General features: G+C 51.9%; 13 protein-coding genes across 13 annotated transcripts; 8 read left to right on the forward strand and 5 right to left on the reverse strand.

Moving 5' to 3' along the window:
- Positions 1–469: 469 nt before the first annotated feature.
- AUEXF2481DRAFT_36896 (uncharacterized protein) lies at positions 470–3,465 on the reverse strand. The gene has a single exon (XM_013491398.1). The coding sequence runs from the start codon at positions 3,356–3,358 to the stop codon at positions 641–643; it is 2,718 nt and encodes a 905-aa protein (XP_013346852.1). The 5' UTR covers positions 3,359–3,465; the 3' UTR covers positions 470–640.
- A 123-nt stretch (positions 3,466–3,588) lies between these two features.
- On the forward strand, positions 3,589–4,291 carry AUEXF2481DRAFT_86358 (uncharacterized protein; the record flags this gene model as incomplete). Its single annotated transcript, XM_013491533.1, has 3 exons — positions 3,589–3,604; positions 3,657–4,049; positions 4,107–4,291. 3 exons carry the CDS (start codon positions 3,589–3,591, stop codon positions 4,289–4,291), a joined length of 594 nt encoding a protein of 197 aa, XP_013346987.1.
- AUEXF2481DRAFT_77354 (uncharacterized protein) lies at positions 4,020–6,034 on the reverse strand. Its single transcript, XM_013491514.1, has 6 exons — positions 5,829–6,034; positions 5,705–5,780; positions 5,644–5,653; positions 5,399–5,592; positions 4,572–5,345; positions 4,020–4,518 (listed from the first exon to the last, which is right to left on the reverse strand). The coding sequence occupies exons 1-6, from the start codon at positions 6,009–6,011 to the stop codon at positions 4,403–4,405; spliced, it is 1,353 nt and encodes a 450-aa protein (XP_013346968.1). The 5' UTR covers positions 6,012–6,034; the 3' UTR covers positions 4,020–4,402.
- Positions 6,035–6,655: 621 nt separating this feature from the next.
- On the forward strand, positions 6,656–7,663 carry AUEXF2481DRAFT_26767 (uncharacterized protein; the record flags this gene model as incomplete). The annotated part of the gene is made up of 1 exon (XM_013491289.1): positions 6,656–7,663. The coding sequence occupies one exon, from the start codon at positions 6,656–6,658 to the stop codon at positions 7,661–7,663; it is 1,008 nt and encodes a 335-aa protein (XP_013346743.1).
- Positions 7,664–7,709: 46 nt separating this feature from the next.
- Positions 7,710–9,196, reverse strand: AUEXF2481DRAFT_62738 (uncharacterized protein; the record flags this gene model as incomplete). The annotated part of the gene is made up of 4 exons (XM_013491491.1): positions 7,710–8,106; positions 8,159–8,418; positions 8,704–8,891; positions 8,947–9,196. 4 exons carry the CDS (start codon positions 9,194–9,196, stop codon positions 7,710–7,712), a joined length of 1,095 nt encoding a protein of 364 aa, XP_013346945.1.
- A 1,483-nt stretch (positions 9,197–10,679) lies between these two features.
- On the forward strand, positions 10,680–13,022 carry AUEXF2481DRAFT_36900 (uncharacterized protein). The gene is made up of 2 exons (XM_013491399.1): positions 10,680–11,550; positions 11,602–13,022. The coding sequence occupies exons 1-2, from the start codon at positions 11,009–11,011 to the stop codon at positions 12,851–12,853; spliced, it is 1,794 nt and encodes a 597-aa protein (XP_013346853.1). The 5' UTR covers positions 10,680–11,008; the 3' UTR covers positions 12,854–13,022.
- On the forward strand, positions 13,006–14,274 carry AUEXF2481DRAFT_483302 (uncharacterized protein). Its single transcript, XM_013491612.1, has 3 exons — positions 13,006–13,342; positions 13,711–14,138; positions 14,191–14,274. Exons 1-2 carry the CDS (start codon positions 13,158–13,160, stop codon positions 14,000–14,002), a joined length of 477 nt encoding a protein of 158 aa, XP_013347066.1. The 5' UTR covers positions 13,006–13,157; the 3' UTR covers positions 14,003–14,138; positions 14,191–14,274.
- A 1,223-nt stretch (positions 14,275–15,497) lies between these two features.
- Positions 15,498–17,709, forward strand: AUEXF2481DRAFT_46080 (uncharacterized protein; the record flags this gene model as incomplete). Its single annotated transcript, XM_013491464.1, has 5 exons — positions 15,498–15,782; positions 15,836–16,028; positions 16,113–16,158; positions 16,233–16,360; positions 16,673–17,709. 5 exons carry the CDS (start codon positions 15,498–15,500, stop codon positions 17,707–17,709), a joined length of 1,689 nt encoding a protein of 562 aa, XP_013346918.1.
- A 308-nt stretch (positions 17,710–18,017) lies between these two features.
- Positions 18,018–19,817, reverse strand: AUEXF2481DRAFT_2341 (uncharacterized protein; the record flags this gene model as incomplete). The annotated part of the gene is made up of 1 exon (XM_013491193.1): positions 18,018–19,817. One exon carries the CDS (start codon positions 19,815–19,817, stop codon positions 18,018–18,020), a length of 1,800 nt encoding a protein of 599 aa, XP_013346647.1.
- Positions 19,818–20,072: 255 nt separating this feature from the next.
- On the forward strand, positions 20,073–20,980 carry AUEXF2481DRAFT_2342 (uncharacterized protein; the record flags this gene model as incomplete). Its single annotated transcript, XM_013491194.1, has 2 exons — positions 20,073–20,100; positions 20,157–20,980. The coding sequence occupies 2 exons, from the start codon at positions 20,073–20,075 to the stop codon at positions 20,978–20,980; spliced, it is 852 nt and encodes a 283-aa protein (XP_013346648.1).
- Positions 20,981–21,242: 262 nt separating this feature from the next.
- Positions 21,243–23,446, forward strand: AUEXF2481DRAFT_483231 (uncharacterized protein). Its single transcript, XM_013491613.1, has 6 exons — positions 21,243–21,528; positions 21,581–21,626; positions 21,680–21,802; positions 21,855–21,899; positions 21,962–22,070; positions 22,127–23,446. Exons 1-6 carry the CDS (start codon positions 21,417–21,419, stop codon positions 23,345–23,347), a joined length of 1,656 nt encoding a protein of 551 aa, XP_013347067.1. The 5' UTR covers positions 21,243–21,416; the 3' UTR covers positions 23,348–23,446.
- A 364-nt stretch (positions 23,447–23,810) lies between these two features.
- Positions 23,811–24,335, reverse strand: AUEXF2481DRAFT_77362 (uncharacterized protein; the record flags this gene model as incomplete). Its single annotated transcript, XM_013491515.1, has 3 exons — positions 24,212–24,335; positions 24,045–24,153; positions 23,811–23,984 (listed from the first exon to the last, which is right to left on the reverse strand). Exons 1-3 carry the CDS (start codon positions 24,235–24,237, stop codon positions 23,811–23,813), a joined length of 309 nt encoding a protein of 102 aa, XP_013346969.1. The 5' UTR covers positions 24,238–24,335.
- A 302-nt stretch (positions 24,336–24,637) lies between these two features.
- Positions 24,638–26,000, forward strand: AUEXF2481DRAFT_2345 (uncharacterized protein; the record flags this gene model as incomplete). The annotated part of the gene is made up of 4 exons (XM_013491195.1): positions 24,638–24,677; positions 24,731–24,929; positions 24,983–25,927; positions 25,979–26,000. 4 exons carry the CDS (start codon positions 24,638–24,640, stop codon positions 25,998–26,000), a joined length of 1,206 nt encoding a protein of 401 aa, XP_013346649.1.
- Positions 26,001–27,127: the final 1,127 nt, after the last annotated feature.

Raw genomic sequence — 27,127 nt, forward strand, 5'->3', positions numbered from 1 at the left:
AGTCTCGGCCGGGAGACAAAGCTTCTTGCAAATAGCCATCACACGCACGACTTTCTACTCCCATGAGACGCCTCGGGCTTCCTGCCGCGAGGCAATGCCTTCGGGAACAGCAACCGGTCGGGATAATGCGGAGCTGGGGTGCGTTCCAGCCCCCACGATATCTACGAGTATGAGGCGCTGGGTCTTTCCTTTTTCGTTGTCCTCTTTCATAGATTGGTATATTGTCACGAAGCACAGCTGTCGGGTTGCACGATTACTGCCACATTCAGAGTCGTGTCTTACTAGATTGTGGTTGATGACGGCCATCCCGTGGCACAACACTGTTATCTGGGTATGCGTTGTGCATCACGACATGGTCGTAGCAGGGCGTTAGAAACGATAGTAATGATGGTCACCCCTTCTGATCGTTCGCTAATCGACGACTCGTGGATTACAGAAACGAGAAGAAGAATGGCTACTTGGCAAACTTGAACAGAACACTACGATTCGACGACTAATACGGCTGACATTTTATTACGGTAAGATATCAAACGAGCATCGAACATCTGTCGGCACGCTTGCACACAGGATCACCCCCATGACATTATGTGAGATTCGTGTAACATGAATCATTAGGGAGCGAAGCTGTTTCCTGAGGGATCTACCATATCCTCTTTGCGGCCATCGTGTACCTGTCGACCCCATCAAGTTTCAATTCTCCTTTGGCCTTCTCTTTTCCCTTGGCCTCACGCTCTCTCAAGTTTCTCAAGCCATCAGGATCATCCTCGTAGATCCACCTACGTTTGTCTTCATCCACCTCTACAGCTCCCCAACCGCCAACTCTGCGGCCCTGAGTGTCGAAACTCTGCATTTTGTGTTCCTGCATCTTCATCTTTCGATAACGTGTTCGAGCAAAGCTGAGTAAGAGCATACCAAGTAACAGCTTTAGAGCAAGCAGGATGAGGTAGATGATCAGGAAGAAGACGAGCATGGTGCCTAGAGCTATCGCGTCGTCAAGTGTCCAAAACCGCCATGAACTCAAGCCGGTCACAGCATCGGCGCCTGCCCCAAATGAGGATCTTCCGAGAGCTCTTCTGAATATCTGATCAATGTGTGCAAGCGCAGCTGTGGTGGACGGCGAGGACTCGCCAGATGCAGACTCTAGTGCAATTGCTGTGGCGGTTGATGGCATTGGCAACGGCATGTGCGTAGCTATAAGCATATGGTATGTCTGCACGGAGGCGCGAATGAAGAGACAAGAAAGGGGGAGCACGGGGAGACCAAGTCGCTTGGTCAAGTTCTGATCCGCAAAAGCATGTGAATAGTAGTCTTTGGTCAGGACGTCCAAGAAACGACCATAGAGACTCGGCTTGATGTTGTTGAACTTCGAGATGTAGGCATGCTTGACCCAATCAACAATCATCTCACTGCCAATTACAGTCACGAATGGCCCGAATATCTGACCGAATCCCGATGGGAACATGTTGAATGCTTGAGGAAGGATACTCGTGCTCTGAAGGGCTGATGCTGTCGAGTTTGAGTTGAATGTTGTCGTCGAACCACTTCTGGACCCAGAGCCCATGTTCAGACCGCCAACCTCGACAACGTTACGCAGAGCGATGATTAGCAGCATGAGCCAAAGTTGAAACCTCTCAACCACATCTGCGCAGGTCAGCTGGAAAAGGTTCTCTTTCTCGAACTTCTTGAAGACAGTTCCCTTAATCTCAACGAATTGGTTGGACATGAGAAGTGTGAGCAAGGCATTCGAGTAAGAATTGACAGCAACGTTGAGCGCAATGACTTGGTAGAAGAGCATGGCTGCATGAGCAACGTTGTAGACTAGGGCAAGGATGAACATGCCTAGAGGAAGCAGAATCTTACTGCGGCCGTTGGGCTTACGCTCAAGAGTTTCCTTTGAGAACAGGCATTCAATGATGTCCTGACCTATAGCCGAGAGGAGACGATCAAAGACCTCAAGGACGTTGTAGATGACATAGAGCTTGATAGCAGCTTGGCCACGAATCTTGTGATACATACGACTTGCATCGAATTGAACGAGAATCATACAGCTAATGATGATCAACAGTCCATGAAGAATGTCAGCTTTATGATTTGGAAGCAGAGCAGAGGGCGTGGACTTTGATCGTCTATGACGGTATAATGGGTTGGGTATTCGGAGCTTCGATGGAAGATGTTGGAATCTCGTCGAGGTATTGTCGTTTTGGCCATCCAGCAGTGGCGAAGGGGCCGTAGGAGCAGGAGCAGAGGTAGGATCGATTATGGGCGAGCTGAAAGAGTTTCTGCGGGAGGGATTGGCAGATGGTGGCTGCTTTCTGCGATGCCAGACACGTCCTAAGCCAGTATATATGAAGGAACCAATATCTTTGAATTCCTTAACAAGACTCTGAGCCCACCACTTCAGTAAGATGGCTACAGCCTTCAAAAACCTCAGCGGGAGGATGGTAAAGGTATACAACCAGGCGTCCAGACAGGCCAAGGCACCAAAGACCAGCGTCTGTTCAAGCTGAGGCGGCAAAGTCAGGAAGTTGTAGAGACGCTCAAACTTTGCTTTGGAAGACTCGTATGGGAAGTCGCTGCTCGCTGAGCGATGTATATAAAGGGCCGAGGGACGCTCGGAGGAAAGCTCGAGCTGGAGGTAGGTAGGCAGGGAAAGAGGCGGAACAGGGAAGGAGGTAGGCATCGGAGAGGGGAAAGAGTCCGGTATGGGCGAGGGTCTGAGAGTTTCATGGCCATCTTGGTAGTCGGAAGCTTTGAGATTCAGCGTGGGACGTTTGGGCCTTGAAGCGTCCCTGTTCTCGGAGGGGATCCTTGGTGTCTGAGCGGAGGAAGGCTTGCGCTTGATGACGGGAGTAGAGTTCGAGCGGCCACTCGCGGCGGGTCTTGAAGCAGTTAACGGCGGTCGGCCATTCTGTGCAGGCAGACTCGTAGGCTCTAGCGATGTGGTCGTGTCCCGCGCAGAGATGCCTAGACCGCTCCCTTTCGCAGCAGCATCGTCGAACAAAGGCGGGATCTCGTCAGCCGATGAGACAGAGACAGCTCGTAGTGGTAGAGAGTCGGGCGACGAGATCAGATCCTGCATCTGGGCTGGTGACAATTTGAGAGCGGGAGATGGTGAGAGCGACTTTCCATTGTTGCTCTGTGTCTTGAGTAGGGGCGATACTACGGCGGTCGGCGTAGCTGCTGAATCGGCCGTCTCCTCAGATGGGCTCTCAAGGTATGGACTCGTCAAGTCGGCAGAGTCATTGAGTTCGGTGGTGTACGAGCTTGTGCCATGTTCGGTAATGGGAGACAGGGCTGGCGTGGGAAGTTGGTGCTGCGTCGCGCTTGCCTCGCTGCCATCAGGCGTGCTCTCTTTCATCGTGTCCGCCTTTATTGCATAGCTCTTTCGTGATTTCTCATAGTGATCCAGCCATCGACATGTGTGTGACTTGAAAAGTCAATGATCGCCGAGGCACGATGACAATAACGCGTGTCTGTGCCTGCCTGCGGATTTAAGCTCAAAAGCCGTATACCAATACCATCATATCTGGTGAGACTCGCTCTGGACTTCCCTAACTACCAGACAAACCTACCCAAATTTGCGCAACCATGTCTGGCTACGAAGGTTTGCACTTTCATCATGCCTGCAATTGTATATCCGAACTCACCATCTCTAGTCGAACACAACATCAAAGAGGAGAAGAAGAACGAGGCACCGCCCCGCCGTCCCGATCTATCCACCTTCTTCACCACTCTCGACCTCGTTGATACCAGCGGAGACCGTCACCCTCAGAATGCCCATTCTTTACCGCTGCCCGGCGACGTCTCGGCAGCTTTCCGCAGTCTCGCAAATGCCTTCTCCATGATGCAGGGCGGTGGCCATGGCCAATCGCAAGACAACACTGATCAGCTGCTGAGCCGTATGGTCGAAGAGTTGATGCAAGAGTCGGAGAATCCTCCACGAGAGGTCAAGGGTGTCTCGGACGAATTCCTCGCACAGTTGGACAGAGTGCCAAAGTCGAGCTTGAAGGACAAGGACTGTCCCATCTGCGGCAACCCTTTCCTTGAAGGTGAGCTCGCCGCCCATGACGAGCCTCGCTATCGCATCCGCTAACACAGAGCACTAGACTCACACCCACTCGTCGTCCAACTCCCTTGCCACAAAGACCACATCTTCGACCTAGAGTGCATCTCCCCTTGGCTCAAGCTCAATCCCACTTGCCCCCTCGACAGAAAAGAGTTGGTCAAGAAGAGAGCCCCTACACCGCCCCCTGACGAGGAAGACGGGGAATACGACGACATGTATGCATGATTACACACGTGCGCATGGTTTGGGACATGCGCCTGCCTCTGGCGAATGGGCACCTATGATAATTGCAATATACCCTTCGAGTTTGAACATAAAAGACAGCGGCTTCTACCTCTACAGATACTTGCTTCTTAGTGCCTGGCTAATGGAACTCATCCTGCTTGTAGTGGACCCATGTTGTATGTGGCTCATGAAGGCTTCTTCTATCGCCGACTGAGATATACTAGCATCTGGCCTTCAATTAGCATTCGGGCTCCGTCGTAATTGCGAGCCATCGTCTTACCGTCTAGATCGCTGAACGAGCTTCCCATACTAGGTGTACCCTCGCTGCCCTCCTTACGGACCCTTGGACTGAGTTTGGAAAGTTCTTCGCGCTGCCTGGGACTTAACGCACTGGCTGGCGATGCATGAGCATGGCCTCCTTTGGCCACTTCCCTTTGCTTGCCCGTGCTTGTGTTAGTACAAGTGGGCGCCGCAGAGCTTGCTGAAGATGCTGAAGAGTCGGGAGCAACTGTCCTCTGCTCAAACGCACGTTTGACTGGTGACTTGAGTGTCGCGGCCGGATCAGCACTCCCGGTAGCAGTAGTAGCGAATGGCAAGAAGCCACCAGATGATTCGCCGTCGTCATCTTCGTCATCATCTTCATAGCCATACTTGCTTCTCTTGTCGTAATTCGCTGGACGCCGAAAGGCTTGACTGCGTGCCATGCTCTGACTTTCCCCATCAGAAGAAGAGTCCGAATCCGACTCCTGAAGTGGATCAGAGTCTGGTTCTGATATCTCACGTTGAGGTGAAACCGGCTTCCTGTGGTTGCCGAATGCTGTGTTGAAGGCCCTGCTATTTGGCTGTGACGGGCTCGCAGGTGGTCCAGTACGACTCTGGGTCAACGTCCTTGTAGAGGGGGTGCGCGAGAGACCTTCGCTCTTCGATGATTGGTTAGCCGTTGACAGATTGGGTAGCACAGCTGGCTGGCGAAACACTCCAGAGCCTCCAGAACCCATCGTTGGGGTTGGACTATCCCGCATGCGTGTTGATAGAGCAGAGGGTGCTCTAGGTCCTTCATCTCGATCAGCTTCTGATTATGTTGACACCGTACTGATTTAGTGTTACCCTGACTACCAACTTGAAACGCGGCCGCACCGCTGTTTGCAGCGAAGTTTCCTGTAGAGTCCGGTGGGAGTGGTGATGGGCAAGCAGACGGACTAAGCTTCTTCATCTGTGCTTTCATCTGTGCGAAGTGACGTTCATATAGCCATGCTGCTTGCTGAAGTAAGAAAGCAAGAGAGACCTCGTATCGTGTGGACCTGTATTCCAGTCAGAAAGCGCAGATGGTTGCAGTGTAATAAGGTACCAACAAATCTTCCCCTGTCGATTGTCAGCGTGATGGTCACTATATGCATCGTAATTGGTACGTACAGTCCAGCTCTTTGCTATTGGAGGCTTTAGAGATGATCTTCCATAGCGCACGATCTTTTGTAGAATTCCAATCAACCTATATGTGGTTAAAATTCAACAATATGTGTAGCCGATATATTCTTACCTGTGGTGGATCTACAAAGTCGCCTCTAGGAAACGGCAGCCGGATGAAGCAGGTATAGTGCACGGATGAGTCTGCTGGAGCCGACTTATGTGCTGGTGACGGTGGGGCGTTGATACCCAAAACATTACCTGAAGCCTGTCCCGTCCGAAGAGAAAGTGATTTTGGATCTTCGATACTCGACATGACATGGATGATGTTGAGTTGATGGGAAGTGGTGGTTATGATGCGTGGTTGAGGTGCACAACATGAACGACCACGTGACAATCAACACCTGATACAATCACAACACACACATCGGAAAGCTATCCATTGATACAACCTTGACTGAGCGAGAGTTGTAACAATTGTCTGTGCCAAATTTCGCCATCCGTCCGGCGCCCGGTGGTCAGCGGACAATGAGGAGATCAGCAGGAGGACCAGGGTAATCCCCTTCACAACATCTTGCCCAGTGCGAAGCACGCACGCGCGATAGAACGCATGCTCTTGCACGGCTTTATGATACAGTTTCAAGATGGGTTATAGATATGCACACGAGAAACTACAGGCAGCGCTAAGGAGCACGAAGACTGAGGGATGAACGCCGATCAAGTTCCGACTTGGAAAAGAGGAGTCTCTCGGCTATCATGCAACAGCTCAGCCCGTGACCATCAGGGTGTTCTGACATGGCGGGGTCTGAGTTGAGCTTGAAAGTATATTAGGATGTCGCTCCAATGCAAACTGGCCGAGGCATTCTCGCTCTATATCTGCTTGCTCCTGCTTGCTCCTGCTTTCCCTTATTCGAAATCTGACACACAGCTCTGGCCTTTGTTCATTTGCGATCCTACAATATGACAATCAACCGTGGAGAATTAGCAGTCTTACCGCAGACAAACTCCCCACTGTTCAAGCTGCCAGGCGAATTGAGGAATTACATATATGACCTTAGCCTTACACCATTCGGCTCTATCGTCAATCCTTGCTGGGACAAGACAATCAGACACGAGCATCAGCAAGTGCCTAGCTTGGGTATTGCCCTACTGAGGACCTGCCGCGCCCTCTATCTGGAATTAGGCAACTCGATATTATTGGAGAAGGGAGACTATGTGTTCACTCGAGTCACATATATTCAAGCCTTCTTTGCTCGTCTGTCTCTAGCACAAGCCAGTTATGTGCGCCACATCACAATCGATCTTAGAGAAGCAGCATCAGGGGATGTTACGTCACAGACGGAACGTAGCATGACCATCGCCAATGAATGGATACACTATTTCTGCTGCACTCAAGGAGCACACATGATGGGCGCCTGGTGCGCAGATCTCTGCACCCTTAAGTCTGACATCCCCCATCTGAGATCACTCTGTATTGATTTGACCACATGGCAACCCAGCCATGCTGGCTCTCGGATGGGCGGCTGGAGGTATCTGCAAAAGCTGCTTCCAGAAACTCAAGGATTGGACTCGTTCACGCTAAAGGGCAAGCGTCTAGACAGTAGCTCTTGGAGCTCACAGCCGGTACCATGGAGCCTGGGCTTGTGGTTCTCGCCCGTCTTTGAGAGGGACGAGTCTGCGCTCGTTGACTTGATCGCACAGACTGTACGCCTGGCCAACGAAGAGGAAGTTCGACTCGTAGAATGGCACACCATGGACTGTGTCACGCTACTCACAGTGCGTGTCGAGAAGGCACGCAAAGTCTGTCCATCTATAAGTTGTGTGATCCCGCTCTTACAAGACGGTATGATGCTGTGGGATGAGTTCCTCGAGTTCAAGAACGAGCAAGTCGAATTCACGAAGAGACGTAAGGCATCGGTGCCTGTCGGTGATACTATCTGGACTGGAGCACCTGTAATTCAAGTATAAGGAGACCAAAATGAATAGTAATCAATTGAACATCGATTGAAACCTCTCAGTCCCAATGTCGTCGTATGATAGGGCGTGCCGGATCCCAAGGCCCATGTATCTCGTTCTTGTATCTTTGTAATCCTATAAGCCACCAGCTGGTGATGCCCATAGCAAGACATGTGAGCATACCACCAAGGATTGCACCAATGACTCCAGCTTTCCAGCCTCCTCCTGTGATGGTGACACAAAGTCCACTTCCCGCGCCGAGGACGATCAGGGCGGTCAAGAGCAGGTGACCCGTCCAAGATGAGTGTCGGACATGTCGTCTGAAAACAGGAAACAAGCCAAAAACCTCGATACTGAAAAGCGTCAGGCTAAACACTTCGTTAGTGTAAGTAAGGCGAGAGGCCAAGACTGTAGACGCCATCAAAGCAGCATTTGTCGAAAGAGAAGCAGGAAATCTAGAGGAGGTCGGTCAGTGAGGAAGTAGTGGTGTAGCTTGGAACAACGTACTTCGATTCGGTGCCAGCACCGTAATCGAACGTGAAGATGTTGATGATCAGAAGCCACGAACTCATGGCCCAAATAGAATCGGGAGATGTCGATAAGGTCAAAGACTTGAGAATTGGGCTCAGACCTAGCAAGGCACAGTAGATCAGAATTGCAGATTTAGCGGTGGCCAATCTTTCCTGGTTGCGAGGCGAAAGTGAAGAAGTCTGGGTCTCGTAAGGTGGGTAATAGCTGTAGCTTGCAGATGTGCCAATGCCATTAGGCTGGCCAATGGTGGACGTGGTGGATACCGAGCTCTCGGTTGCTGAGACCACAGACAGAGGGCGTGGGCTCGAGATACCCAAGCCCAGCTTACCGTTTTCCAATGCGGCGTTAGGGTCTGCAGGACTCAGAGGCCCGTCTTGATGGTCTTGACCATCAACAATGGCTTTAGACGAGGCAGTGGCCTCAGCGAGCGCTGCTCTCTCAGCCTGGGCGGCCTCTTCTTGCGCTACCCAATAATCACGAGCAACCCAACCCAGGACGGTACCAAAAGTAGCCCAGCTAACGACGGACACAGGCGAAACACGCTTTTGGAAGATGCCGACAAAGCAACAAACAAAAATAATGACAGAACCGATGTGTTGTACGATCACAGTCGAGTCTGCGACAAGAGGCCAGAAGTCATATGGCCGTAGGCGCGGATTGCGTTGCAAATGGTCTAGAAATGTCTCCTCGTCCGTGTAGTTGTCGGGATCTGAGAGTCTCAGTATGTGTGCACTGATATATACAGTCTCTCATGCGTCGCATACATGCTTGTTTTACCCAGAGCAGCTTCTTCCATGTCCGAGGTCTTCGTCGACTTGCGCTACGACTGCCATGGTTATCTCTTTTCCTCCTGCCACCGGGGGCGCCATTGTTGTTGCTCGATCGATGTGGCGGGGAGTTTGCAAGGAATGCATCTTCGGGTCTCAAATGGGATGAGGTCGTTCTAGCGATGCCTCGTCTGGATATGCTCGCATCGGAAGCCGACGCGCTGACAGGTGCCTCGAATGGCGGCATGATCGAGGTGAGAGCTCGCAGTCCGGATGCAGGCGATGCTGACGCGTGAGCTTCGGTCATTCCGTTGCCAACGCTGTTGAGCATCAAGCCGCGCACTGTTAATGACGTTAGTCGCGCCCCCACGGCTAGACAGAACCTTTAGCATGATTCTATCGCGCTCATGAATACCTTTGCCAGAACTGTCAAAACCCCGCGAAAATTGTCATAGTACGACTCTCTTGGTGGTCAGATCCAGCTCTAATGTGGTCTCGCAGTCTGCACAACGCTTCCATCGCTCTGGGCGACAGACTCTAGCATAACTCGGCAAGGATGTCCCGTACCAACGGGGCTCCAGGAAAGAAGGATCGCTGTCTATGTTTCAGCATTGACGAACCACTTGACAAGCACAATCATCAGGCCCGGTTCGCTGACTAGCACTCATTGATCATCGACCATTGCAACGCAAGATGAGCCGTCATCTGGTGGCACTTGATGTTCATTCGTGACTTGCAGCTGCACTCTACAGTATACCATAAGATTTGTGCATATCCTTGGCCAGACTGCACCTGAGCTGTTCCGAACGCAATCACACAATGCTTGCTTGCGGGAGTCTCTATGTCTCGGGACTGTCACCAGTGCCGACCCTCTGGAGTACGGTCGTATATTTATTCCAACGGTTAGTGTGTTTCATTGCTTTCTAGAAGCCGCAATTTGGCGAGGATCCATCCACAGCCACGTTGACCTATACTATGTGTCTCAGAGTAACCTTTCCATCAAGGCTTCGCGATTCAATGACATCTTCCCAGCTGTGGCATTGATGGACGCGAACTCTCGGCAGAAACACGATTTCGCTGCTTGTTGGAACGATTGCTTGCCACCGTTGTAGCGGTCCTCTTCGATTCTCCCACAGTGTGTTTACAACAATCATTACCAGTAGTAGCATCTCTATGATAAACTGAAAATCTCAAGCTGCGTTGTAGTTACCCATCATCATGACTCTTCCTAAGCAATTTCATGCATAGTGGCTTGTGGCGTTGAGATTTGAGGCACTACGGAAAGGATATCAAGCTGTCAGCCCTGAGAGCTCGCTCGCGTCACAATTACGGTGATATGAATTCGGCTCATCATCATTGGTGTAGGTAAAGTATGTCAGGCGGTCAAGTCAGGCTGTCTAGAAAAATTGATTTATCCTTGGCCGCCAATCGAAGAGTTCTTGAATTCTGAGAGGCGCGTAGAGTTTTGGTGTGACAGGCGCATTGACGCCGATTCAAAACACTGCCTGACTCGAGCTCTAGGACGAGTCACAAGACACACAGGAGAACAGACAGCGAACCGGTACGAAGGGCACGGGGATTTCTTAGTCGAATTACCAAGCAAGAGCCAGATGGAGATCTTTGATCCCAAGCGGCGAAGACGGTTGTTTTAGCCCTTGCTCGGAGACGTCATACAGTTCTTGCGCTGTGGTTCGCTCGATGGTTTAGTTCTTTACTGATGGTCGCCTTCTCTTTTCTTCCCTATGCTTGTCTGTCAGCCAATTCTGCAGACCGCCAGTCGCTCTTTTTGCAAGTAGTTCAGGCTAAGCTTCCTTCAGCTCATAACAGACAAGCATATAACGAGGTCCGGTGTCCGGGTTATTGCGGAGTTTAAGCTGGGATTCCCGATACAGACCGCTACAACACACTGGTACCTAGACAACTAGTAGAAGGCCTCGGCAGTTGTTTGTTGCAGCACACCTGACGTTGTTCCTTTGCTACCTCTGGAGTACTGCCACTTCCATGCTATCTCTTGCGACACAACCGAAGCTGGATTCACTCGCGCGGTCACGCAACATCAATGGAAGACGAGTTCGCTCGTGAAGTCCTGCGACTAGCCGAAGGCCAAACGGTTGAAGACTTTGAAAAAGACCTAACAAGCCAAGCACGAAGCCTGGACATTAATACCACTCTACCGGAAGACGCCCAAAAAATCAAGAATCCGAATGCGACCTCGAGTCTCACAAGCTCGACACATCCGCGCCGATCTATCTCGACTGGCTCTCAAGCTTCGCATTCTACAGATTTCACCGATGCGTCTCGCATATCGAGAGACTGTCCGCATGCAAGACCTCGACCGACTCGTGGGCGACGCAGCTCTGGCACATCGGTGTCGATCAAAGATTACGACTCAATAGTCAACCATGCTAGATTCGACTTCCGCCGCTCATCGTTCAACTTCGCTACCTCCCCCATCATCTCACCATCGCCCTCCACGTTCTCGCTATCATCTGTGTGGTCACGCTCGCGAGAGTCGTCACCAAAAAGGCACATCATCACTCGAGGCCTGAGCCGACTAAGACTAAGACGAATCGACTCGGGGGACTCAACTCGGGAGAAAGAGTAAGCAGAGGCATTTGGATGATGATGAACAAAGTCTGATCAAGTACGCAGCGATTGCCCCCACTGTCCCCAAAGCGGGTCTCGACACCGCCGTACACTCCACACTTTGTCTTGTGGACACCGCTATTGCGCTCTGGCTCTTCGGAAGATGATCAAAGACTCGCTGAACGAGGAGAGTATTCCACCGACATGCTGCAAGAGGCCGATACCAGGTAGCTTGGTTGCGAGTGTAATGAGCCAGGATGAGCAGGATGCCTTGATGAACATGCTGGTTGCCTGGGATGACGATGCGACTACGACACCACCGATTCACGAAGCTGGAGTGACATCGCATCCGACGTCGTTCGTCAAATCACGATCTCAGTCGAGATCACCAGCGTTAGGTGCTGAACGTCCGCTTCCGGACGAGACGGAAAAGAATCTTGAAAAGGCCATGGAAATACCCAGCTTCAGAGACCTAAGACAACAACAGGAACGCCAAAGAGATGATCTAACAGCCTGGGCCAAGAGAAAGCGACAAGGCTTTATTGACGGGTATGCTGTACGCAAATTACAGCTGCTCCCATATTTCGATCGACAAAAGGACCAGCTTGTGGAGAAACAAACCGCCGCAATTGCTCGCATCGAAGACAAGCATGTAATTGACGAACACGAGATGCGCGAAGAGCATGAGGTGGAAACACGAAACAACGCGATCGCTCTCAAACATATGGAGGCATATTGTCGAGGGGAAACTACAAGTGGAGATCGCCACGAAAGGGCTGTTACAGACAGAGACTTGGCCGAGCTCACAAAAGCTAGGAGGGCACGCGACCAGATGGACGCGAAACACGCTGGTGCTATCAGTGTGCTTCGAGGCGAGCAAACCAGACGCATCAGTCAACGATTAGTCAAGCAAGAGGAGGAGTTATCAGAGCTGGAATCTCGCCAACTCAAGGAGCTTGAGAGCCTGCAGCGCGAATGTGATGATATGGTCCGTGAGTGGGATGCAGAGACGCAAAAACGACGGGCGAAACTCGAAAGATGGTGGAACCTACAAACAGAAATTTGGCGAAAGGAACTCGACCGGGAAACTGGCGTTCAATTTACTGGAGACTTACCTTCGATCCGGTGGCCATGTATTGATACCAACAAGAACAACAGAAGAAGAGACCCTACTAAGAGACATACGATTGCAGTATCTCCAGCTCCTGGATTGCAACCGGATGCAAGCCGCGCACCTCGGAGCGTGAGCCCTGCGCGCAAGCCACACCGCTTCAGCACCGCTTTCACGATCAGAGGTGGTATGATTAGTCAAGCATGAATTCACTGTAAAAATTCTTCGCACACCACCCCAGTCTACCTACCTAATGTTTAGAATTGGATAAATTACAAGTTCAAGCTTTGGAGGAATGACAACATCAGTGCTTGGAGACATATTCTATGCACATTATCTACAATGACAGACACTGAGTCTTCTCTACTGCCTCCCATGTGAATTGCTCATTTGGCATCATTCTTCCTCGTGCACTTACAGCATACAAGTGTGGAACCATATAATACGACAAGAGAGACCCGAGGCCAGACATGATGTTCTGAAAGCGACCGTACATCGCTGTAAGCAGCACATGATTTCACCACGCGACTTGGAGGAAGAGAGAGAGAGTGTGTGTGATATGAGGAATAGCATTCGAAAGGCATGTCCCCCTACCGAATCAACCAGTCATCGACCTCTCAATAAGACCGGGGCATCGAGAATGAATCTACAAGCATCGTTGAGGTCCTCCATACTCTTGAGTATATTCAGTATGGCATCACAATCTTCCGCCGAGCTCTTTCGAAGTAATGCCAATACTTCCTTGTAAGATTTGAGTTGCTCCTTTGTAGCCTGCTGTTGGGTCACACCTTTTTCGACGGAGTATTGGCATGTGAATCTTCTCTCGGAGCAGATTTTACATGACGGGCGGTCTCCATCACACTACCCATGTCCGTGATGTTAGTAAAACACTATGATGACTGGAAGTGGCATTCAACACTTTCGGCTGACCTTTGATTTTCGCTGGCGACATGTAAGACACGCGGCTTTAGTCTGTGTCCGCTTCGGCTTTGAAGATTTGGCAACCCCTCCGCCCGTCCGTGGCGCCAACGCTGGTGAGGTCGATGTATGTGATTTAATGCTACGAGATGGGGTCCTGATCTCCTCGACCGGATATTGAAGCATGTTTGCGATGTTCATGGGAGCAAGATGAGAGGGATTGTCCTGTCCGGTGGAAGCAAACAAAATATGGGGACGGGTGAAGTGAGCAGAGGGCAGAGAGTGAGGGGGGGGGGGAGAACGACTCCGGGCTGCAACGGTAGATATATAGGACCTGATGCCTATTCAGGGTCTGGCTCCGCTGCGGCGGACCAGCAGTCCGCAAGCGCCACATCTACCTTTCGATGCTTTCTTCTTCCTGCAAATCTGCAGTGGTAAGCCCAGCTGGGTACTCGTACTGTAAAAATGAAGCTTGATTGTTGAAAGTACGGTAGGCACGATCCACACAAACGGGCTAAAGCGAACGCGGAAAGGCCTCCGATGTGCTAGTCTTACAAAGCGACGAGGGTGTCAGGTGCGGAGAACTCCCCAAGTGTAAGACTCTGCCTCACTTGCTCATCTGGAAGATGGAAGGAATAGAATCGACAGTACATCTTCCAGTCTTGTGCGGAAGCCAGACACACTCGATGTTTCCTATGGGATCCAACATGTGCGGCGTGACAGACTTTCGCACACCTGCGCTGCCCCTCGAGACATCAGTGTGCGCTAGGCGGAGCGAGCTCCGGGACGTTGCGTGTACCTAATGCTGGCTGGATCGTACATCGCGACGAGGTGAAGCTCGGCGAGAGGCACCAAGAAAAAAGCTCCGATAGGATGGTCTGACGCGTGCGCGAATGCGGCACGTCCGCTTGAGCTTCTAGCAGAGCCTCATGACTGAACAAAGTTCAAGATACCCGATAGTCCTGCTTGTCCAAAGCAGGAAAGACTGTCAAATCGCTCAAGATGGAACTGCTACTGCACTCCTGATTCCGGATCATGCTATGCATATATGTTGCTGGCACATCTCATTTATACCTACTGGGTTATTCTGCTGAGACTCGAACAAATAGGCAATTCTGTGTGCATGATCAGTCTATCGCCTTTTGCCATTGCCTCATCGTCCACACTCAAGTAGGACGATCCCATCCCGCGTTTGACAAGGATTATGACTTGGCGGTTCCTTTGTACCAGGCTAGGAGTCAAGTCGTGTATGGTGATGAACCGTTTAGACGAGACGATTCATGAACCGTGTACTTAGCGCATGTCTTGGGGGCGTTACAATGTACGCAGTCGATATGAGCACAGGAAACCATGACGAGATGGCGAAAGAGTTGTTGCGCGGTTCCCATAACTCGGAAGGACAACCTCGTAAGTTTGTCTCACACATTAACGATGGTGGCTTAGGCCCCTACACACTGTCGGATAGGTCGGAGCGAGGTCCAGCAGTTGTCGATAGCTGCTTACCTATAAGCCCCCTGGATCTGCACAAGGCGCTTGATCACATACGGTGCCGCGTATTGCACCTGTGAGCCTGCGTATTCGTCTATTCATCAAACCTTCGTCCCAACCCATATACGACTTACGTCTTGTTGCATTCATAGCCGGAGAAACTCGACTTAGGCAATTAGAGACCCATAGAGCAAAGGTGGGGGTCGCAAGAGAAGAGTGGGGGGCAAGGACAGCGGGCCGGTTGAAAGAAGAGGAGACGGCCTTCACGCCGCATAAGCCGGGCCCAATATACAACCAGTTACGTGCTCCGGGCCTCGGGTGTCGTGCTGACCTCTTCCCAATCCTTCAATATTGTTGTACAGAGAGTAGGAGAGGACAGCAAACAGGTTACTTTCGCTACTGACCTCCTGATACTGAGTTACTTCTTTCTGCCAGTATCCAAACCATGGCAACGAGAATGCGATTGAATTCATCCGCACTGCGGGGACTTCGTCGGCCGGCCTCTTGTCGGTCTTCCATTCCTGGTCGACAACAACGATTCAATTCTACGAATACAACATCGCTGAATCAAGCCGCATTCTGGACAACGAACAAGGTTCTACTGCTCAGCGCATTTACTGGAGCACTAGCCTACACATACGGAATCTGGGATGCCGGAGCAAGTTACAAGGAAGATGGGGTAAATGCTCCTCAAGTGCCAGTATATGCTAAAAAGGCCGAGTGGGAAAAGGTACGTGAGAATGATATGAAATTTCCGATGAGTGGTTTCTAATCATGGCATAGGCTATCGAAGAGGTAAAGGCAAAACTTGGCGAAGATGCTATAACCACAGACGATGACGAGTTGCACCGACACGGATACTCAGAATGGTCTACCATCAATGTCGATGTACTGCCTATTGCTGTGGTGTATCCTAAATCTACGGAAGAAGTATCGGAAATTGCAAAGGTCTGCTATGAGCATAAGATTCCGATTGGTAAGTCGGCCTCCCAGACACCGCGTTAAAACCAATGGCAGTGAAGTGTCTATGTTTATTTGGTCGTACTGACACTCTCCTCAGTCCCTTATTCTGGAGGCTCAAGTCTGGAAGGCAACTTCTCTGCTCCGTGAGTCACATGCCATCAAGCCGACATGGCTTGAAGAAGACAATGGGCCGACTAGACTAACAATACATCCATAGATATGGCGGTTTCTGCATCGACTTTGCCTTCATGGACAAGATTCTTGCTTTACATGATAATGATCTGGACGTAGTGGTCCAACCCTCGATAGGCTGGATGAAACTGAACGAGGATATCAAAGACAGTGGTAAGTGCCCTGAGCCAATTGCCATTGTTCGATCCTCCGACTGCCGTTCCAACCCCCAATATCTAGCTGCCGCCATGCAGAGTGCATCTCAGAAAGTTCGGCGGCTTCTTGGAGACCCTCCGAGTTAGGCTCTCCTTAAAGTGTCCGTCCGATCTAGATTGTACTCTGCAGTGCAGCAGCTGGATCCTACTGTCCATCCAGCTCTGTAGTGGTGTACAGGTTGGATGAAAGTCGATAGTCGATAATCGATTGCTTGGGTCTTGGATCTTTTGTATCTCAGGCATCAACATGACACACGCTGACCCAATCTAGGTCTCTTCTTCCCGGTAGACCCGGGACCATCAGCTATGATAGGAGGTATGACAGGAACAAACTGCTCTGGGACCAACGCAGTCCGTTACGGCACAATGAAAGACAACGTCATAAACCTCACAGTCGTCCTCGCCGACGGCACAATCATCAAGACCAAGCGCAGACCACGAAAGTCTTCTGCCGGCTACAACCTCACCGGCATGTTCATCGGCTCCGAAGGCACTCTGGGTATTGTCACAGAAATTACACTCAAACTCCAAGTCATCCCTCAGGAGACCAGCGTGGCAGTCGTAACCTTCCCTACCATCCGCGATGCCGCAAGCGCAGCCTCCCGCATCATCAAAGCCGGTGTCCCCATCGGCGCCATGGAAATCATGGATGACGTGCAAATGAGCGTCGTCAACAAGTCCAAGTCCACAAAAAAAGTGTGGCGCGAAGTCCCCACCATGTTCTTCAAATTCTCCGGCACAAAAGCAGGAGTCAGAGAGAATGTCGATTTGGTAAAGCAGCTCTCCAAACAGTGTAAATCTATTGATTTTGAGTTTACTGCCGATGCAGAGGAGCAGAAGCAACTCTGGTCTGCGAGAAAGGAATCTTTGTGGTCCATGTTGGCTATGAGGAAAGGTGATGAGGAGGTTTGGTCTACTGATGTTGCTGTTCCACTCTCGAGACTTCCCGATATTATCGAGGTTTCCAAGCGCGAGCTGGATGAATTGGGCATCTTTGCTTCTGCTCTGGGACATGTTGGCGATGGCAATTTCCACGAGTGTATCATGTACAATGCTCAGGATCCGGAAGAAAAGAAAAAGGTCGAGGCGTGTGTGACTAGAATGGTGGAAAGAGCTCTGGAGATGGAGGGCACGTGTACTGGCGAGCATGGAATCGGCTTGGGTAAAAAGGGTTCATTGGTCAAGGAGTTGGGGCTTGATACCATCGGTGTGATGCAGAAGGTCAAGCTAGCCTTGGATCCTAATTGGCTTATGAACCCTGGCAAAGTCTTTGATCATCCGGCAGAGACCAAGCCAAAGGGTCACTAGATGGTCTGGACTAGGAGGGTGTACATATAGAAATGGCATTGGCTCCAACACTGAGGACATGAGCATATGCGACCAGCAACCTTGCCTTGAGCGCAGAACTTCTCTAGACCTGAAGCCTGCGCTGCTTGTAGCTGTAAGAATTCACGGTCTTTTCGTACTAAGCAGAATCTTGGAGAACGAACTGCAGGACTCAAGACACACTACGTTGAAGGCACGATCGTGGCAATTTCTCAATGTGTTGCTCAATGTATCGTTCGGGAATGTGCGTTTCCTCATATACTGTGGGCTGTTGCCAAAAGCTACATCTATTACCGTACTTTTTTGTTCTCGCCATGTTGGTCAGCTACCTTGACCGCCTTGTTCTTCTGAATCTTCTGCTTCAGATTCAGGACGACAGCTTGGACCTTTGCTTTCAGAGCAACGATACCTGCAGGCTCGACTTCATCAGCAGCGACAAAACGACGAACGATCAGGTTGAAAATGCTGCCGAACGCCATGGCCATGACAGTGCTGGTCAAAATGATGACATTGTAAGGCATGCTAAAGTCGGGAGTAGGAAGGGGAAGAAGCATGGAAGTGGTGCGAAGATAGACGGGTATGTTGTGATGGGAATCGGTCGAATTGGACAGCAGCTTGACTATCGACGGCGCGACATCAAACCCACGGTTTGCGTCGGGAGGGTACTCCGTGTATCTCAGAATAGCTTTCTCAAAATCGTAAGTCAAGACCAGAGCGCTGCCAGCAGGAACATGGAGGCGCAACTCGAGGTGAGTGCCCCGGGCACGGTCTATGGCTGGTCTGTAGAAGGTCTGCTGGATGGAGGAAGGGGAGGGAACAGAATTGATGGAAGCATGCAAGGTATGGAGATATGGCTTCATGAACCATGGCAAAGACTCGAGATAAACGAGATCGACAGCCTCGGTGAGAGAAGGGTTGGTAAGCACGATGCGCATACCTCCTCTCTCTTGACCGTAGCCAACCATGGTTCGTTCAGCGCGAAGGCGCGGCTGTTCGAGAGTTGACGGTAGAATCAGAGGCTGTTCGCCCAAGGCAATGTCAAAGGCTCCAGACTCTGGGAGAACGTAGCGTAGAAGGCCGTCCCCGGAATTGTGCTCTGTGTAAGGCTCTTCGGCAGTTACCTCACTCTCTTGCCCAGCGGCGGTGTGCAGAATAACAGATTCGGGTGCAGCACCTTCATTTACATGGCAAGAGCCACGAAGAGAACGGCCAAAGACCTTGCCCAGGGTCCAAGCACGCTCGGTAGACCGCTCGCGAGGGTAGCAGGTATCGGGGTTGTTGTACCACTTGTCTGTGTTGCAGTCGATTTCCTCAAGAGGTGGAGGCCTCGGAATGGGATCACTCTGGGACCTCATGGAGCGGTCAAGGTCGAGGACCATATCTACCGTCTGTTCAATCTCCAACAAGCACTCGCTGCCATCGAGTGGGCATACAGGGCGCACGTCGATGGCCATTGTCTGCCATGAGGCGTCGAACAATTTATGACCGTCCAGAAGAGTCGAGATGCCGGCCTTTCCCTTGCAGGGCAGAAGCTTCAAGAAAGGAGTCAGGTTCTCGGTACAGATGACTTCATGGGGCAGAGCGCCATGCAGTAGGTGTAGTGTGGAAGGGTTCGGATGGGAGCCCTCCAGAGCAAAGGTCATGGCAGGGCGAATTGTTTTGGTCGAATCGATGAAGTTCATGGAAGCGCAGAAGAGACCAGACAGAGCATTGCTCAGAGTCAACCAGCGAGCATTGGCCTGCTCATGCGAGTCTGCGTCGACCCAAGCCCATAGTTCGACACCGGTACCTCCTTCACGACGACCATGTCGCGGTCGCTGGCCCCAGTTTTCCGAATCCCAGCGGCCAAGACTGAAGCGGAGATGCAGTTCCCGGGCATGTGTATGTTGCAGGATCTGACCGAGAGAACGAGGGAACAGGCGGTAGTTCTGGGCGTCAAAGTCGGACAAGGTCGTGTTGGCCTTGAAGTTGAAGGCAGCGAGAAGCTGAGATTGTGGAAGCGGACGCAGCTCGAGCAGCTCGGAGTATTGCCCTTCAACCCATGGTGCAAACAGGCCCAGCAGCGACAGGGCGAAGACTATGATGAGCATGGCGGCCTCATGGCGTGGATGGCAGGTGCCAGGGGCAACTCTGTTGCAGCATACATGTGCCAAGAAGTCGATGGGCGGAGGAGCGACGCTCTTCCGCTTTTGCTGCCATACAAAGCCGTCGAGCCTAGTCATTCATCTGCCACTATACATCGACCGTCTTATCGAATCGCTTATCCACTCTTGACACTGCTGCAACACCGCAGATCGCGCGCTCGCCTCTACCCACACACACTTGCGACGTCACGAACAGCCATCATGGCAGCTGAGCAGAGAAAACTGCTGGGTACGCTCTCGTTTGAAACATGCTTGTCGCAATTCTCACTGACACTTTTTTTACAGAGCAGCTCATGGGCGAGCAGTTGCTGGCTGGTCCTGGCGCGTCACGCGCTCCTCAACTCTCCATCACTGATCCAAAGGTGTGCCGCTCCTACCTTGTCGGCACCTGTCCTCACGACCTGTTTACCAACACCAAACAAGATCTCGGCCTGTGTCCCAAGACTCACAGCGAAGCCTTGAAGTCAGAGTACGAAAACGCAGACGACCAGCAAAAGCGCAAATGGGGCTTCGATTTCGACTACATGCGAGACATGCAAAAATACATCGACGACTGCAACAGGCGCATAGACAGCGCCCAGCGCAGACTGGAAAAGACGCCTGATGAGATCCGCCAGACGAACGCTCTCTTGAAACAGATTGGCGAACTATCGCGCAATATCGAGGACGGTCTGGTCGAAGTTCAGATCCTGGGCGAATTGGGTGGTGTTAATACCGCCGTCACAGAATACTTCCGTATCAGGCAGCAAAAGCAGTTGAAGGAGGATCGCGAACGTGAGCTCAAGGCTCTCTCGGATACTTCAGGTCCATCGGGTCACCAAAAGCTTCAGGTCTGCGACGTTTGCGGCGCATACCTCAGTAGACTGGACAACGACCGTAGACTGGCAGACCACTTCTTCGGAAAAATGCATCTTGGTTATGCCCAAATGCGCAAGACATATCAGCAATTACAAAAAGACCTGCAAGGACGACAACCGCCGATTCGCGAGGAGCCTGCTGGGCCAAGGGGTGGTTACGATGATCGAGACTATGGCCGTAGCGGTGGCTATGGAAGACGTGGTGGAGGTGGCGGCGGTGGCTTTGGCAGAAGAGGCGGTGGCAGATGGTAATGGGTGTATCAGGCTACGAAAGGACATGTACAAGAGGAGGAAGCATTACAAGTCGATTGGGTGTTTTATGGCGCAATACCCAGCATGAGGCATGGCAGCGAGGCGCTGGATTGGTTATTTCGTTTTTATACATATTTGCTCTGCCTGAACAATGCCTGGCCAGGAAGAGTTAATGAAACCAAGGCAATCTGGAAGTCATGAAAGGCTATTGACTAAATCACGTGCCAACGAGCGTCATTCGGATTTGGGCTACGACAATCGAGGGGCAGCTTTGATTAATCGTTAGCCATTGTCCAATTTAAATACATACAAGTCCTCTGGGAACAGAACTGTTCTGTACACATTGCTGGCCCGTCGACATTCACTCGATTCGAAAGAATAAGCATCAACCACTCCGCATACCAGATCCCCCAAGCTCACCGTTACCGCCGCCGCCATGTCGCGGAGACCCGCTGGGCCCGACAGGACGATGCAGAACCAGCAGACGTTGAAGAGCTTGGTCAAATTGGAAGGCAACAAGAGCTGTGCAGACTGCAAGAGGAACAAGCGTACGAATCACGGATATCGCACCAGTGCATACAAGCTGACAAGTGTCGATAGACCCGAGATGGGCTAGTTGGAACTTGGGCATCTTCATTTGTATTCGGTGTGTAGCTAGGAGATTCCCCGGGGAGACATGTTCGCTGACAAGCATCACAGATGCTCTGGTATCCATCGTGGTATGGGCACACACATCAGTAGAGTCAAATCCGTCGACCTTGACTCTTGGACCGATGAGCAGCTTCAGAGCATGTTGAAATGGGGCAACACCAGAGCCAACAAGTACGTACACTTCGACGCTCGTAGCTTACATTTATTGATTGTCATTCCGCAGGTACTGGGAAGCAAAGCTTGCGCCGGGTCATGTCCCCGCCGAAGCGTACGTGCTCCGTCTATAACCTTAGCAACCACCCCTGATCGCGATGACTGACGCACTTGCAGCAAGATCGAGAACTTCATCCGCACCAAGTACGACTCCAAGAGATGGACAATGGACGGCCCCATCCCCGACCCTTCCACTCTGGGAAGTGAGGGGGGAGACGAAGACGTGGTAAAACCAGATCGATCGTACCATCTACCAGTACGAAACAGCTGACCAAATCACAGCCTCTCAGCGTAGTTCAAGAGAAGGCAAAGCTTGATCGATCTGCATCTCTCAGAAACGCATCTATGAGCAGTGGACCGGTTGCTCCTCCTGCAGCTCCCAGAGCAGTCGCTCCAGTTATTGATCTCTTTGGTGACGACCCGACTCCAGCTCGCGCCAGCACCGCCGAACCTTCGATTGCTTCAAGACCGCCGCCGCAACAACAAAAGGCTCCTGCCGCACCTCCTAAACAGAATCGCCCAGGTGATTCACTGCTCGGTCTTGACTTCTTTGGGACCAGCCAGTCCGCGCCTCCAGCACGTCCTGCTAGCGCCGCTTCCAGCGCTGCCACCCTTGGAAGCAACCCGCGATCAGATCTGAAGCAGTCAATCTTGTCTCTCTACGCATCCGCACCCAAACCTGCTCCAGTGCAGCAACCTCAATCTTCTTCGAATGCCTTCGGTGGCTTTGCTTCCGCACCAATGCAATTTCCTGCCGCTTCGACATCGTCCTTTGGTGGTATGGCTGATGCGTTTGGCGGCCTGAACTTTGGAGGCCCGTCTGCTCCCCAACAACAGCAACAACCTAAGCCTTCTGCTTTCTCGAACTTGGCCTCTCCAGTAGCACGAACGAGCTCCCTGAGCGGCGGCAGCTTTTTCGATGCAAAGCCTGCTCCCCCGCCCAAGCCTACCGCTGCACCTACGTCTAAACCCCAGCCAGCGCGTATGTCCAGTGGATTTGGCGATTTTGGTGACTTCACATCTGCAGCTTCCCCTGCACCTCTACCAACATCCACGAGATCGCCGGTTCCCGCAAGTTCTGGCATGGGTGACTTGTTTGACATGGGTGCTCCCGCACCTTCCAAGCCTGCGCCTTCATCTTCTTCATCAGCTTTCAACCTGTCGGCCCCGGTCCCGCCGCCAAAGCCTGCACCTGCACCAGCTATGAGTGGCCTCGATAACATGGACGCCTGGGGCTCGAGCAACGCTTGGAGTACCCCTGAGCAAGCAGCACCTGCACCTGCACCGCCCACTACCTCATACAAAGCGCCTGCGACGACCAGTGTGTCCAACGATGATGACTTTGGTGGTTGGGGAAGCAACGAGGGCACTACTTCTAGCAAGCCTACTGTCTCTCAAGACGACGACTTTGGCGGCTGGAGCAGTGCACCTGCACCTACCACCACTACATCCAGTAACAAAGCTCCTGCCGCAGACGATCTCTTTGGGAACGTGTGGGGTTAGACGGTCACATTTAGGAGGACACAAACAGCGTTGAAGACCTTGAGCACAGACGCCCTTCTGCCTAACTCACAATATCAAAACATCCATGAGGAACTTTCGATCCATCTCAGTGCCATGAATCCTAGAGTTGCAATGCTGATGCAACGACTTGGCATGTCGTGAGTCTGGTAATGATGTCTCTAGTAATCCATAATCTCCATGCTCGTAAGCTCCCCTAGCCTCCGCAAAACTTACTTTGGGCCGTGTCCCATGCTATCATGTCGCTCGTACGCTTGTGCTGCTACGAGAGGTGATTTAACGACTTCGAGTGGGCTTCCTCTTCCTCTTCCTCTTCTACATGCTCGTCCAAGCAGGGTGGCTTTTGTGGCTTGGCGAATGCATGAGGTGGCATCGAGCGGATCCAGAGTCTTCAGACCAAGGAGGTCTGGCGGTTTCCAGTATAGGTAACCGGATGATATAATGTTCAAGCAGCTTTGGATCTGAACACCCAACCACCTATCCAGTAGAGCACGAGGACTACGGCGATAATGATAGCAGCGAGCTTGAGGATGGCGACTTTGTTTCCTTGTTGTGCCATACGCGTAAGTCTGCCAGCACTGCCCTGCAAGCTGTTCGAGAAGGAGGAAAAGGCATTTGTCTGCACACCAGTAGATTAGCAAGGTCGTAGACTCGAACAGTCAGGGGTGGAGCGGCGTACGGAAGAGTCGATGACACCCTGGTCGCGGGCGTTGTCGTAGATGTCTATGGTGATGCCACGTAATGCCGACACCTTTCCAGCGAGTTCGTCCAGTCGCGAGTTATTTTGACTTTCCAGTTGTCAGTGGCTGTGTAGTGTCGCAGCAGGGAAGAGGGGTGGGAGGCTACCGTTCACGTTCGTAGGCTTCAGACATTGCGACGGGAGTGCAAGTGGTTGCAAGTGGTGCGGCAAGTATCGCGACGACCGAGACGTAGTATGCTAGGCAGATGCTGTGGACAAAGAACAAAGAACGTTTGATGACGGTACAGGAGCAGAAGGCCGAAGATGACGGCCAATCGGGAAGCCGTTGCCGGTCTGGGGTCGGCGAGCACAGACAATGACGACGATTGGAATATTGGTGGGGCTGTCGCCGAGCTATGCCATGACTTGCCCGACTTGTATGCCTGACACTCGTACTCCAGGTCTCGTGTCGCCGCGCACGCCGTCGTTTCTTCTCCATACCGCAACAATCTCGAGTACTGCCTGTGTCGCGTCTTCTTCTTCTAGTCTTTGCGTCCTTGATCCCCAGTATATCGCCTGTCCGACCGCCCATCATGCCTCTCATCAACAACCCGCTACCTTCTTCTATGAAGAGTAAGTCGCGTCTTTGTGATGCCATCTTCTCCTCAGAATCTGATTACCTTCAGGTGAATGCAAGAAGACGGGCAAGATCCTCGCCTCCTTCATCGACCCGAAACAATCCTTTGGCCCCGACAAGATCATCCCCCCTAACATCCTCGCAAATGCAAAAGGTCTTGCCATCATGACCGTCTTCAAGGCCGGCTTCCTCGGTAGTGCTCGTTTCGGATCCGGTGTCATAGTAGCCCGCTTGTCAGACGGCTCCTGGTAATCCACTCTATATCCGCTTGTCCATTGACCTCTGCTGACATCAGCCTTAGGTCCGCGCCATCAGCCATCGGAACCGTCGGCGGTGGTTTTGGTGGTCAGATTGGTTTCGAAATCACCGACTTCGTCTTCATCCTCAACGACGCTGCCGCTGTCCGCACCTTTGCCCAAGCTGGTAGTATTACTCTCGGAGGTAACGTCTCGATCGCTGCTGGTCCCGTCGGTCGCAATGCCGAAGCTGCCGGTGCGGCGTCGCTCAAGGGTGTTGCTGGTATCTTCGCCTACAGCAAGACAAAGGGTCTATTCGCCGGTGTCTCTCTCGAAGGAAGCGCCATGATCGAAAGAAGAGATGCCAACGAGAAGATGTACAACCGTCGCGTCACTGCCAGAGCTCTCCTCGAGGGCGGTGTCCCTGTTCCACCTCAGGCTGAGCCCTTGATGCGCATTCTCAACAGCAGAGTGTTTGCTGGAGTTGCCGCCAACCAGGGCGATGGCATGTACAACGATATTCCGGTCTACGACGAATCTCACGATGATGTCATCTGGCAGGGCAAGAGAGGTTCCGCCCATGGAGAAGGTGTTCGTTCAGATCGCACAGGAGCCTCGGGAAACTTCGGTGGCCCGTCGCGTGCCAGCACATGGCAAGACGATGTGTACGACAGGCAGCCCAGTTTTGGTTCGCGCGCCAATCCCACAGAAACCTTCGATCGACTGGAAGCCTCGCGCCAGCGTAGTAACAGTGCATACGGCGACCAAGCAGATTACTCTTACTCTGACCGCAAACCATCCAGGCCAAGTGCACCTAAGCCCACTTTCAGCAGTGCCAACACCGCAACTCCCAAGCCTGGACAGGCCATCGCGAAGTTCACTTTCGATCCTGACCAGCCCGGCGATTTGGGCTTCAAGAAGGGCGAGATCATCACTATCGTCAAAAAGACTGATAACTCTGCCGATTGGTGGACCGGTAGGATTGGTTCGAGAGAGGGCATCTTTCCAAGGTAAGTCAAATCACTCTTGACACTGTCGTACGAAGCTAATGTACCATGTAGCAATTACGTCGAACTGACCTAGACGACGCCATCCTTGCAACGAGCACATATGACGCTGCGCACTATTGCACTCTTCTTCTTGTCATACATATATCCACTCTCTTGTCTTTTCGGTTTCAATCTGCATAGCGCCGCGTGCACGGCGTTTGGCGGTGTCTTCTCTTTGGATCGCGTTTTCCTGTTATATACCTTTACGTACAGACCGCTTCTCTTTTACATAGTCAAAAGCTGGTCCATCTCTCCTTCCGAGCACACCAAGTCCCGTTTGCCGTCAAATCTCCCTCTTGTGTCAGCATCAGATCAGCCGGTATTCTGGTCGAGCTGCATGGAAGCCTGGTTCTGGACAAACCGGCTTCGAGAGACATGGAGAACCCGAGCTCTCCATGTTTCAATTTTGGATCCCGATATCTGCGTATGAGGCGTTGGCACCAACTGTCACGCCAGCACCCGGGGCGCGACGGACCGATCGCGGGTTTGTGGCCCTACCTTCAGTGGACCGTTGTCCATCAATTTATCTTTGTCAAGAGGCATGCTTGGTTCCACGTGCGTAATTTCGGCCTTTATACACCTACTCCCATGCACCGGCAGCGGGATTGTAACGGAGAGGCACTCGATCAGCCCCTTGAGTTGCAGCTTGAGTCACTCGATGCCTGGATGATCGTAATCTCAGACTCCAGAACAGTCACATTGACCAAATGGTAGGCTGGTCATGTCGAGGAAGATGTCGCGGTAATCGTGAGTTATGAGCAATAATTATGTGTCGGTACGGTCAGAAAAGCGAACGATAAACATCCTGCCGGCCCGGGATGATGATTGATGTTTGTGCATCCCACAGACTGACTCGCCTCTCAAAAGACTTGGAAAGTGATTGCGAGTAGTCAAAGCTGGACATGTGCTCCTGCATGCAGTGGTCGAGATGCATGCTGCATATGCGCCACAGACCCCTTCAATCAAGCCTGTTAAAGATCGCAAAGGTGAAAGCGTGGGTTGCACATCAATCGTTTCTGGGCATGTGGGGTCCCGAGAGACTGGGGAGACTTCATCTTTTGTGACGGCGTTTCGCGGCTGCACTATCTTTTATCGATCTACAACCTTCAAAGGCGCGCGGTCCATAGGGGCAGACGTCAAATATCGGGTCCTTGCATCTCT

The sequence above is a fragment of the Aureobasidium subglaciale genome (genome assembly GCF_000721755.1).
Source record: "Aureobasidium subglaciale EXF-2481 unplaced genomic scaffold scaffold_3, whole genome shotgun sequence".
Lineage (NCBI taxonomy): Eukaryota > Fungi > Ascomycota > Dothideomycetes > Dothideales > Saccotheciaceae > Aureobasidium > Aureobasidium subglaciale.

What these genes read in the sequence shown, in the direction of transcription:
- AUEXF2481DRAFT_36896 (XM_013491398.1), bottom strand. Translation starts at nt 3,358, where the DNA reads ATGAAAGAGAGCACGCCTGATGGCAGCGAGGCAAGCGCGACGCAGCAC.
- AUEXF2481DRAFT_77354 (XM_013491514.1), bottom strand. Translation starts at nt 6,011, where the DNA reads ATGTCGAGTATCGAAGATCCAAAATCACTTTCTCTTCGGACGGGACAG. An exon ending in ACTTTGTAGATCCACCACAG is followed by an intron (nt 5,781 to 5,828) that starts GTAAGAATATAT and finishes AACCACATATAG; the next exon opens with GTTGATTGGAATTCTACAAA. An exon ending in GTTTCAAGTTGGTAGTCAGG is followed by an intron (nt 5,346 to 5,398) that starts GTAACACTAAAT and finishes ATCGAGATGAAG; the next exon opens with GACCTAGAGCACCCTCTGCT.
- AUEXF2481DRAFT_483302 (XM_013491612.1), top strand. Translation starts at nt 13,158, where the DNA reads ATGATTTCACCACGCGACTTGGAGGAAGAGAGAGAGAGTGTGTGTGAT. An exon ending in TTGAGTATATTCAGTATGGC is followed by an intron (nt 13,343 to 13,710) that starts ATCACAATCTTC and finishes ATTTAATGCTAC; the next exon opens with GAGATGGGGTCCTGATCTCC.
- AUEXF2481DRAFT_483231 (XM_013491613.1), top strand. Translation starts at nt 21,417, where the DNA reads ATGTCGCGGAGACCCGCTGGGCCCGACAGGACGATGCAGAACCAGCAG. An exon ending in GGCAACACCAGAGCCAACAA is followed by an intron (nt 21,803 to 21,854) that starts GTACGTACACTT and finishes GTCATTCCGCAG; the next exon opens with GTACTGGGAAGCAAAGCTTG. An exon ending in GGTCATGTCCCCGCCGAAGC is followed by an intron (nt 21,900 to 21,961) that starts GTACGTGCTCCG and finishes ACGCACTTGCAG; the next exon opens with CAAGATCGAGAACTTCATCC.
- AUEXF2481DRAFT_36900 (XM_013491399.1), top strand. Translation starts at nt 11,009, where the DNA reads ATGGAAGACGAGTTCGCTCGTGAAGTCCTGCGACTAGCCGAAGGCCAA. An exon ending in GACTCAACTCGGGAGAAAGA is followed by an intron (nt 11,551 to 11,601) that starts GTAAGCAGAGGC and finishes TCAAGTACGCAG; the next exon opens with CGATTGCCCCCACTGTCCCC.